We start from the raw sequence: 12,260 nt of genomic DNA, 5'->3' as shown, positions 1-12,260 counted from the left end.
TTTTATTACCTTACAGCTCTGTACTTCGGAAGTCCAAAGGGGGCTAAAATCAGAGTGTCGCAGGCTGTGTTCCTTTCAGGGGGCAGCGGGGTACTCTGTGATATACAGTATTTTTCAGACCATGAGACGCACTCCCCATCCCCCCCACCCCCAGAATTTGGGAGGAATAATGGTTGTTAATGCTGCTGTTGAGTTCTGTTTACATTTACATTGGTGAACTCTTATTCACCAATATCTGGTGAACAATGAAAAATTACATTGTTATTTATGTTGTTAAATGTTTTACTATAGTTTTTGCTTCAAAAAATTTTCCCCTATTTTCCTCCACTAAAACCTAAGTGCATCTTATGGCCTGAAAAAACCTGTGGTAATCCATCTCCCTATCCTTCCCAGCTTTCAGAAGCCACGCACAAAAGAAGGAACAGGGAAAGCCCTCGGGCCCTCCTGTCTCCAAAGCCAGCAATGCTGCATCGCTCTTCGCCTTTCTTCTCCAGCCACATCTCTGACTCTCTGTGCTTCTTCCTCCCTCTTCCACTTTTAAGGGCCTTTGATTACAAGGTGCTCGGCCAAATGATCCAGGATAATCTCCTTATTTTAAGGTCAGCTGGTTAGCAACCTTAATTCCATTTTCAACTTTATTTCCCCTTTACCATGTAACCTAACATAGTCACAGGTTCCAGGGATGGGGATATGGGCACCTTTGGAGGCCCATTCTCCTGCTTATCACAATAACCAAAAATAAAAGTCAGAAACAAGGCAAAGGCTCTTTGTCCCTCCTGGAGCTCTCTGCTCACACGTGAAGAGTCTTGTCTTCTCTTATTTTATGTAACCACTTTTTATCACAAATGCTAAATCTGTAGCATCTGAATTTTATAGTAATTTTCAGGTTTATGCAGCCTGGATGAGAGGCAAGGCACTTTCCTGAGTTTCCCTGTCTATCATGTGACAGGGTAGAAGTAAACAGTCTTTCAAAACTCTCCCCGTGTTTCTAGTCTGACCTGTGAAGTATCCCATCTTTGAAGACTTTATTCCAAACTGTGATGTTCCGTTACTGCAGGGCATGTTGCTGAAGCTCCCTAATCCACAGCATCCTGGCTCATAATGTCCCAGTTAAGTCTCTGTGCATTCAATATATTCCATCAGCACTGACGATGTCTTTTCACCTAGGAACCAACACATGTACTTTGTGGAGATATGAAACATAAAAATAAATCTGATCTTTTAAAAAATCGACTGCTCTGCTGATGGCAATGTGTACTGCATTGTATCTGGCCAATGCAGAATGGTATGTCACATCTGTTGCAATGCACACAGAATTTGTTGTTCGCATGAGCTTTGGAAGTGCACGTACCTCCTAACATTAAAATGCCTTGTGTTTACTCAGCACTCCATATATGAAAATGTTTTCCTGTCCGTTACTTCATGTGATCCTCTATGACAGTGTTGTGAGATTGTTAACGTACAGGTCTTCAATGCAGGTGGATTTGTAGAGTTAACTGAGTAACCAGTTCTATCAGTAACTCTGCATAGGCACTTTATATGCATCCTCGATCAGAGGTAACAGAGGTACTAGATAATTTGCTGGAAAACTAACCTCGAGCACTTGGATGAAACATAGACATATTCACTCCCATGCTGCATTTGTGGCAAGAAAGTGATCAGACATCCTTTGTGTTTTAAATTGGACATCCTCTTAATGAGACATCTCACACTGCCTTTTATCTTCACTTTTGAAAGGAAATGTGTTCATGGAAAGCTCTCAGGCCCTTTTCTTAATCACGCCTTATTTCTTTGGGCATTTTTCTTGCAATCTTATAGTCTTGTATATAAGCTCTTCACAATACCTCTTTATAAACATTTATTGGAATATAGATAGAATTATACATATGCAAAATCCCAAGTCACGATATTGCAGCCACACACCAAAGCAGCATTGTTTACATGAATTTAAATATCCCACAGGGTGGCTCCCCAAATTATTTTAAAATTTAATACTTTTTTCAAACAACCCATTTGTCCTTCTGCCTGTTAAGTTCATCTGCTTAAAGCCAAAGGGAGACATTTAGATGAATTGTAAACTCATCTAATTTCCAGACGTTGTCTGGTGTTTAAACACTGACATCAAAGCAAAGAGCCAATTATCAGAGTTCATTTGATCTGAAGCCCTCTTGTCTGAATTGCTATAGTTTTCCTTATGCTGAAAAGGAAATCCGTGTCGCATCTCAAAGATGCAGTATTTAAAATCACTTTATCTATAGCGGTTTAACTTGGAACATGTGTTTGGGCTCACTAACCACAAGGAGGCATTGAAGCATCTCTTCAGAATGTGAAAAGCAATTTTATTTTTTTAAAAAGTTGCACCTACAGTTGCTGGATTTCATATAAGCAATTGCACCTGCTTATGAGTATGCATGTCTTCTAAGTGCATGTTTTTCATTCACTTACATTTTTTAACCCCTGAGATATCAGTAGGAAGTGGTGTTGTTTTTCTTTTTGTGGATGATTTTTGGACAATAGTAATCCACATGTGCTTTCCTTTTGCTCTGCTTCCCCTGGAAGACAGCTGGCGGGACCTTCATTAGTACTGATAAAATACTGCACTGACCACAGAAATCTTTATGGCCCTTTAAAGGTTAAACGTCCTTGTGAGTGTGTGAGCAGAAGCATATTTCTTTAGTATTTAGAATCACTTAAATGCGTATTCCTGACATCAAGGGGTCTCTCTGAAATCTTTGTATAGGTTTATAATGACCCTTGGAAACATCTGCAAAATGCCCTAGAGGAAGCATAAGTCAAGAAGCCAAAATTGTCCTTTTTTTTTTAAACCTCAGCATAATTTTCTTACATGCTCTTTTGAATGTAAATGTCAGAAAACATCCCCATGTTTTTATAAGCCTGATTCGCAGCAGCTTTGTCGATGTTGAAAACTATGAACCTTTCTCTGTTGCAGAAGATGCTGCTTAGCACATCCTCCGGAATAATGCTTGATCCCCTGAGAAGCGGGGACCTCATTCTTAGGAGTGAGGTTGTTTTTGCAAGAAGCGTCAGAGAAAATTCTTTCCTGGAAATGTGAACTGTGACACTTGGAAAATCCTAGCGTACCACTTTGCCGTACTGACTTGCTCTTTCTGGGTTTTGACACCCCTGTCTGCCTTTTAGGATATTCCCAGCCTGTGCGACAAAATATTGCTGACTTCGACACACAGCAGAACATGCAGTTGGGGCGGCTGTGTGACATCTTAGGTACAGTAAATACCTTTCCACAAATGATTCTTGGGAATGTTTATCGGTGGATGTTGATAACAATGTTTATTTTATTTATTTATTTAGCTTTTTTCCCTCCTCTCTCTCTACAGGGAAAAGGCTTGGATTTCTCATTTACTTGCAGGTCAATTGAATGTTTTGCTTTAAAGAATAAATTTATAGTGAAGTCAACTGGGATTTTAAAATAATGTCTTTAACCCATTTACTTGGGTAGTTTTTTAAATTTTTCTTTGCTGTAGGTTTACATAAGAGTTTCTTTCCTATAGCTGTAAACTTCTTCACTTACCAAATCTTGCAGTGAACAAAGTCAACAATTTTGTGTCAATATTGTACAGGGTCTGGCACAAATAGCACCCCTTCTTTATTATAAAATCTCTTATTACAAAATCATAAGCATGTAATTCTGTAACATAACAATATCACACTGAAGCACACCATATGACATTTTAGGTGAAATGTTCAAATTAAAACTATAAATTATTACACCCATATTATTATCCTAGCAACCACACTTAAGCAGGCGTTACTTCTACCGGACCCTGTATATTATCTGGGGAATGAGTGGAAGGTGGTACTAGAAATTAAAAGCATTGTGTATTCATTATAAAAATAAGAGGAAAATGAAGATATAGACAAAGAACCTTTTATTTAAATATGTAGCATTTAGTTATTAGGAAACGAGAGGTGCCTTGTAGAGAATATTTTTAAAAATACAAACCTTGGGTGATAGATACATCTTTATGAAAGTCAAGTTCCAGTACTGGCTTGGTAGGCGCTAAATCAGACACCCCCTGGAGCCAGGAGCAAAGGACACAAGGATTTGATGGCTTTGCCTGACCCCGTTGGAAGCTGGGGTTCTGGATAGGCTTGGAGGATCAAGGTTGCAAAGGCTCCATGATAATAATCAGTCTGGGATGTACTAGCCAAAATTCAGGATTAAGCAAACACTAGATTTTTATTAGTTACCAAATAAGAACTTAAAATATCATTGCTTTGGCCCTTATTTAAGCAAAACAAGGAAGAATTTTACATGATCCACGACCAACTTAGCCGGCTCCCTGGAATGACATACTTTACATGATTCACATACATTTCAGCATCATTATTATTTTATAAATGCCATTTGGTAACAAAAATACATCAGCACTAGAAATTTACAGTGTCCTAAAATAATAATAGTGTAATTGCTTTAATCTATTATCTAGGCACTTAATACTGTTTTTTCAGCATTACAAAAAATGTTAATGACTTGAGATTGATTTGTTAGTGCTGAGCTATTTCAACTAAAAACCTGACTGGGTGGAAACCATTCGAGTGCAGCAGAGGGCAGACTTTGCTCTTATTTATTTGGATTAATTTTCTTCATAGCTCTTTATATACCCTCTGTATCAGTACAAACCATCTCCAAAGAATTTCTTTATAAAATATTCTCATCATTAGAAAAGACTTGAAAGTACTGGGCTTCTATTTTAAATAATTCAACCACCCAGTCTAGGTTCTACCTGCAATGGAAAATATCGCTAAGGTGAACGTTTGGCTTGAAAAGGCATGTGAGCCAAATGCCTTTTCTTGGCACACTATTCTTATCACATAGCAAGGCAATCAACCTAAAGCCTCTCAAGGGGAGCAATGAATGTTTAGAAATAGTAGTTAGAAGATAGAAGAAGTACTTGCTTATGAAATAAAAAAAGAAACTAGGAGAATTAGTAATAATTTTGTGGAAGAGTAAATGATCATCTTTTTAAATTGATCTTTATAATAGTTTCAGGTGTACAACTGAGAACTCAGACACTTAGGGAGCGATCCCCTGATAAATCTAGCACCCATCTGACACCGTACATTGTTATTACAACAAGATTGACTATATTCCTTATGCTGTACTTTTTGCATTCCATTAAGTGCTAGGAAAAGAATTTGTTCATTTATTCTGTTTATTCAGGGGAAATAAAAATAATCTGATTGATCATGTTATGAAGACTGTCAGGTGGAGACCCAATGGCTAGTATTTCCAGTTCCCAGATGAGTTAAGAAAGAGAGTGGTTGGCACTGACTATTGCTTAGCAATCAAAGCAGTCTTCATATCAATTCCTTCCCAAAATTACCTGTCACTTTTTAATGTTTATAGATTCACAATCAAGCCGACCCTAATACTGGGTGTTGGTGTTAGTGATACATATTCCTTTGCCAGAAACCAACAGGAAAGGTAAAACGAGCAACACGGTTTGTCATCATTTGAAACCTAGAAATTTCTTCCCAAGAAAAGTTTAGTTTTCTGTTATGGAGTCTTTAAGTTATTTTAATTTGTTTGTGTGTCTTTCTTCAGTATTTCAAAAGAAAAATACTAGCTTGCTCTTGCAAACCACTAGTTTGGTGAGGCACTGTTCTCTTCTTGAAAACACAAGATTTGGGATGACTAATTTGATCATTCAGCAATCGGATACAGGTTATTTACCCACAGTTTCCTAAGTTAATTTATTTTGAGACTCGTGTGGCTTTTTGATTCCAAAATTGAATAGGAGCCACTTACACATTTCCATTCACAGAGCCCCTTCGGGAGCCCAGCCCCAGGTCAGTTCAGAAGACACTGCTTCTAGCCACAGATGCCTGTCTCCGGAGGGGGCGTGTTCTCCCGTGTGCCGTGAGGCTCACGGATTGTGCAAGACTTTCTACTTCCTGAATCTCTCCATTCTCCCAGATACCTTTAGTCAACCCACAGATCTTTAGTGAGTGCCTCCTGCGTATTCCACACTGTACCAGACCTTGGGAGAATATAAGAAAGGGTGTACGCCTCACCTTCTAGGAGTTTGGAAAGACAAGATCAGTAAGATGGGACAACAAAGGACACAACCTGCTCATGTGAAATCTTGAGTCACTGAATGGTGAAAGGGGCACAGGTGTGGAGGGTAGAGTGGGGAATAACGGATGGGTAAGCTATGGAGGAGATTCATGCATCTGTACTGTTTGCTGAGTGCCTACTATGTGCCAGACACAAGGGCTGACAAAAGTAGGTATACTGTTGTGAGAACGCAAAACAGAGTTAATAAAGGTATTGTAGTAATCATAACCTGCATGCCTATTTCCACACAAACTGTGCTTACCCCATACAGAAATATAGATATATAATGTATTCTTTCATTGAATGCTTCCTAAAACTATGCCCTGCCCCAGGTGATCTTATCCCTCATTTAACAATGAAGGAACCAGAGCTTACAAAGGTTAAATGACATACCCAGGGTCCCTAGGCATCTGAGCTAGAATTTAATCAGCTTAGGCTCTGTATGCTCCGCCAAACCGGATGGCCAGGTCTTCAGATCCCCTCTCAGCCCTGCCTGACCGAGGGAGTATTTACAGTGCTCCCTCCTCTGAACTCTGCTAAGCACCTGGTCAGCGTGCTTCCTTGTGCTCGCCACTCCCCACCGTGTTTTATGGCTGTTTAGTGCATGTGAAATGGCTGCTCCTCCCGGGCAGCATCTCAGTTGCTTTGATTCTTGTATTTTCTCCTATGTCTTATCAAGGGCTTTGCCCCTACTAGTCAGTTATTTTATGAATGAGTGAGTGAGTGAGTGAGTGAATGAATGAATGAGTTTCATTGGCTGCTGGTTTCCTGTCCATACTCCTGAAAATATTTTTCAGCCTGGATTGGGTAATCTCATCTCACTATTCCATTTGGATGTGATATTTAATTGAGATTTCTTGCTAGGTACATAAGAAGAAGTACATCTTAAAAAAGAGAACAGTTAAATTGAGACAGTGTTTCTTTTAAACCAAGAATTACTAAATGTCTTATATAACTAATCTATTCCTCCTTGGGAATGGAACAGGGAAAAGGTTGGTTTCCTGAAATAACCATTGCTGTGGTCATGATCATACCATTTATTTGGACAGGACATTCCCTGAATTGGCCCTGCCAAGTCCAGGCAGAATAAGAAATCGCTGTTTCATCAGTTTTTTAAAGTTAATAGCTCTGTTTCATAATTTACTGAAGTTAATGGGATGAATTTTTAAAGCGGTACGCAGTTCCCACTGATGTTAATGGGAGTTCTGGGGCTGATTCCTTCCATGGTACCGTACAGCCCTCCTTCTGGAGGAATCGTCGCGTCCATTTTTTTTTTTTTTTGGTGGCAGAGTTACCAGTATTCATCTTTTCTTTAGAGAAACACTAAAGTGCCCCAAAGCCAGTTACACTGCTAAGATCTGTAGGAAACCAATCTAAATTAACTTTAATGTGGCTTTTTGATATGCTCTTTATTTTAAACTGTGCCACATCAATCCAATGCCAGAGTTTATAATGTCATTTACCTTTATACCAGTAATTAACATTGTGCCTGTTGTTTTTAGATGAAAATGTGAGTGTCATCTACATCTGCTCCCATCAAATGAATGATGAGTTACTGCTGTATTACAATAAAATCCTCAGTCTACAGGCAGCTGTCAAATCAGGAAACTTTGAGGACAGAAGTGACCTGCAGGACAGGTTCAAAATCATCACCCCTGAAGCTATAAAGATCTTCACTGTGAGTTTGTCTTCTAATTACTACAGCATCAGGGACACAGTAAAATTAAATTGGAAATTTTATAACTTGCAACGCTCTGGTACACATCAGTGAAATATGATTGCAAGTATAACAGTTTTACTGATTCCACTACTAGTTGGACTGTAGAAAACAAATACCCCAGTTTAACTTTCAGACTTAGCTGAGCTACCCCTTCCCAGTTTCTCTGTCACTGAAGCCTAATTGAGGTTATTGGGTGGTACCACCAAGTAGGTGGGTTTATAACATCCACGGTTTCATTTCCATTTTGTGGGGAGGACAGCAAGGTAGAGAATGACTGGGCTGCCCATGTCACAGAGCTCGTTGGGGACAGAATCTAGACCAGGACGCCTGGTTTCTGATTTCCACACTGGTATTCCTTCCGATTCCATCCTTCTGTTTCCACCCCCACCCTCAGGGGAAGCCGGTCTTGTTTACCATGTCACATGGTTCATAATGAACGAGGTTCAGGTGGTTGTTGTTTAACTTGTATTGATTTTCAATGAATGGGAAGAACTCTGTGTGAATTCCATCCCTACACAAGAGCTTGTGGGGATTCATGGCACTACAAGGGCAGTGTTCCAGAGCAAGGCAGTGCAGGAGACGGCTTGGAATGAACTCCGCTGTGCTGTAACAAGAACTTAAACTTCCCATGTTCTCCAACCAACGATTTAATGCCTAATGAACTGTACAATTTCGAGGAGACCCCTTTTTGGATACAATCAAGAATCTGAATTTGCTAATAAAGGTAGCTCTCCATTCACAAGTGGGGTGCACCAAAGTCAGCGCTCTCCCGGATGGCATGCCAGAGACACTGATTGCATGCTTTACGTAGGAAGTAAGTATGAGTTCAGTTCCTACCCATTAACCCTTCTGATGCACCAAGACTTTGACCCCTGCCCACCAAAAAAGGCCTGCCCAGGCTGGGGAGGGCTGCTATACCCTTTCTACTTTGCTGGTGTACTCAGTGAATTGTCATCGGATTTTGCTCTCTTCTACCAAGATGAAGATTTTCTTTGTTAATAATGGGATACCTTAATGTTCCCCCCAAAGCTCTCTGTTTCATTTGCACCTCTGGGCTGTGGAAGAGGAAGGCAAATGATGGGGTGGGACAAGCAAAAGAAAGACAGGAGGACAAATCATTGCCACTTACTTATAGTCTTAGGAACCTCCTGGTATTCACAGCTGGTGCAAGGGTCGCTTTGGTGGTTGCTAGTCACCTCGGCCTCAGTGGCAGAGTTACTGTGGACGTCAGGAAGCAAGGGAGAAAACACTGTCATTTGTGTAGAATTTCTTAATTTTCTCCTGATAGCTGCTAATAGAGAGTCTTAAATGCCCATATGCATTAAAGAGACACAGAATGGGAAAGGGTGCTAGTGTGGAAGGGGGAAAGGCAGTGAACTTAACCTGTATCAAATGCTTACTTACGTTGTGATCATTTCATTATCAGAACAATGCAACAAGACCGAAATGATCACTCTCCTTTTCTGGGTGAGGAAACCAAGACTCATTTTTCTACTCCAAAGTTACCAGTGGGATCAGAGTATGAACTGAAATCTGTCTGACCCCAGGACACTGTCATGGGTTGGAATGACTGCTTCTGATGACTTACTTTGTGGCCTTGGGCAAGCCCTTCACCTGTTCTTTGCTCTTCATCTATAAAATGAGATGATGGGTTATCATTTCAAAGTCCTTCCCAGCTTTATAATCCTATTACCTGAGAAAGGTACCCTTGCCTGCCCACCCCAACTCTCAAGCAGGAGAGAGACGGTTAGCACTCACAGGTGCACTGTGTTTCATTCATAATTCAGGTTTGCATCATGGCGAATAGAAACAACTAGGGACTATTTTAAGTCTTTCAAATCAGTTCCTGCTCATGTTTAGTTACGGCTTTATTTCTTTTTAATGGGTTAGAGAGATTGTATCATTGCTGATTTTCATTCAAATGGATGACTTTGAGGAGATTTTTTTAAAAGCATGCCAAAAATCTGTTTGTACATCTCTCCAAGTCACTGTACAATGTTTGGATATGGGTAAAGATGCTATTATAAAGTTATTGTGTCTATTTTTGAACATTTTAATGTTTATAAAGAGAAAAGACCTTTTGTCTGAGGTCAAAAAAATTATTGGTGATAAGTTCGATTCAGTAATAATGCTGTGGAATTAGGACCATTTCAGATCTTTGTCTGCTGCGCGATCTACTGCCTGGATCTAGTGACATGGATTTTCTCTAAATGGTCACACAAGACCTGCAGGCAGTTATGTGTTCTCTGCCACTCACTCATGTTCAAACCTTTGCAAACATGGATTGAACACAGAATCAGGGCACCACCCGGCCTGAAGAATAAGGCAATCCCGCAGATGACCGTAATACAGTCGGGTAGAGAACTTGCCAATAGAGATAAGCAAACCAAGAGGAGGTAGAAGCTCATCCTGCTTGGAGACGTGCTCAGAACATTGACGTTACATCTATTGCTGCATCCGCTTGCCCCTCATCACACCTCAGATGCTCACCAGCCCTTCACCACTCAGCCTGCAAAATGGGAGAGACTGCGGCAGCTGTGGCATGACAACCATCCTAACTCCTGGGTTTAAATCCTGCCTCTGCTGTTAACTAGCTGGGCAAATCACTTGAGCCTCAGTTTCCTCATCTCCCAAAGAGGGGTGTGAATTGGCATGGGGCAGTGTGGATCAGAGGGGAGAAGGCAAATGCTTCGACCTTATGGACCTAACGTGTGAGGATTGCCACCTTGAAGTACTGATCCAGGTGCCCTGAAAAGCCCACCCTGTACACTATGCAGTTCCCCAGCTCTCCCAGGCATATACTATTTTCACATTGCCCAATTGGAATTACTGGTGGGAAAAGGAAAGGAATGGAAGGAACAAGTAGGAGAGGCTGTGATTGATCGGGCACAGACAGGAGACGCGGACGCAGGAGACGCCGCCCAGCCACTGTCTAACGGAGCCCCGGGCTTCCCAGAACTGCATCCTCGGAAGTAGGCTGTGAAAATGGATTTCAGTGACGGTGGAAAAGGCATGTGGTATAGATCTAAGGAGCTTAGAAAAAACACCTACCCTGGAGGAAAGGCCCAATGGGGGGAATCAGTAAATCCTCTTCTCAGAAGAACTCTGGGGTTTTTTTGGGGGGGGGGCGTGGTCAAGTATACATAACATAAAATTTACCATTGTCACCACTTCAAGTGTACAGTTCAGAGGCATTAGGCACATTCACCTGGTTGGGCAACTATCACATTATCCATTTTCAAAACTTTTTCAACATCCCAAGCAGAAACTCTGTACCCATTAAGCAGTAAGTGCAGAAGAGCTCTGGTTTTAAAGGAAAAGTTATTCCAGAGCTGAAAGGACCCTGGAGATGTCTAGTCCAACCCTCCATTTGAATATGGGGGATGGACTCAGAATGGTTGAGGTTTCTAAATCACCTTGCAAGTTACAGATTCGGGCCAGACTGAATTCCCGGGCTCCCTGCAGTGCCTTTCTCCCGCACTCAGCAGCTCTCGTGCCCATCAACAGGGTGCACTCTGGGGTCACGGATACCCCTGGGAATGGTTGCTCAACATTTCTCCACATTTTCATGCCCTGTGGAGTAGATAATTTTGACTAGAATTGGGGAAGTAGTTGTGAGTCTAAAAAATCCCTTGAACTCCCTAAGACTCTGGCATCTTGCATTATATTATTTGCATGACATTTTAATGGCTTTGTAAAGAGAGTTTTCTCTATAATCATAAGTACTACCATTTATTGAGTAGCGACAAAATGACATGCATTATCATAGGTGTTTACATTCACGATCTTGTTTTATCCTCAGAACCACCCAGCAAATGAGAATTTTTATTCACATTTAACAGACAGAAAAACTTAGGCTCAGGGAGTCTAGGTTCCTTGTCCAGGTTCAGGTAACTTATAGATAATAAAGCTGGATTCAAAACCAGAGCTGTTTGACTCCCAACCCCAGCCCTTCTCCAGAGGAAGTGAGCACGATCGTGTCTTCTTGTAGTTCATCTTTGGCTAAAGTCTTTCCCACGCCCACCCTCACCTGATAGAATCCTACCCATCCTTCAACCCTCAACCCCAACCTTTCTTATAGTAATAATAGTAGGTAATATTCATTAAGTGCTTATCATGTCCAAAGCACTGTACTAAGTGCTTTGCATGCATTATCTCATTTAATCCTCCCAGCATCCCTATCAGATAAGGACTAGCATTATACTCATTTTACAGGTGAAGAAACTGAGGCCCAAGGAGAATGAATGATTTGCCTTTCCAGCTCTCCCCATCAGCATGTGGCTTCTGCCTCCCTTCTCCATGCCTCTGAGGCCTTCCATAGCTCTTTATGGACTTTTCCCACTCTGTATTAGTTATTCATTAGCAGCACGCATTTGTGTCCCCACTCCCTGAATGCAGAAGCATGGTTGTATTCATTCTGGTGCACGATGACCATCTGCC

General features: G+C 41.0%; 1 protein-coding gene across 1 annotated transcript in view; it reads left to right on the top strand.

The window, feature by feature from the left end:
• The window catches only part of LOC119057033 (IQ domain-containing protein H), a 121,719-nt gene that overhangs the window by 33,741 nt on the left and 75,718 nt on the right, over window positions 1-12,260 (top strand). Inside the window, exons 6-7 of the mRNA XM_053670131.1 lie at window positions 3,160-3,243; window positions 7,603-7,778. Of these exons, the coding sequence (XP_053526106.1) occupies window positions 3,160-3,243; window positions 7,603-7,778 (260 nt within the window). The remainder of the gene's footprint in view (window positions 1-3,159; window positions 3,244-7,602; window positions 7,779-12,260) is intronic.

Source organism: Artibeus jamaicensis, unplaced genomic scaffold (assembly GCF_021234435.1).
Source record: "Artibeus jamaicensis isolate MK-2021 breed Jamaican fruit bat unplaced genomic scaffold, CSHL_Jam_final contig_548, whole genome shotgun sequence".
Lineage (NCBI taxonomy): Eukaryota > Metazoa > Chordata > Mammalia > Chiroptera > Phyllostomidae > Artibeus > Artibeus jamaicensis.
The sequence above is the reverse complement of the archived record's forward strand: the minus strand, read 5'-3'. Positions and strand labels throughout refer to the sequence as shown.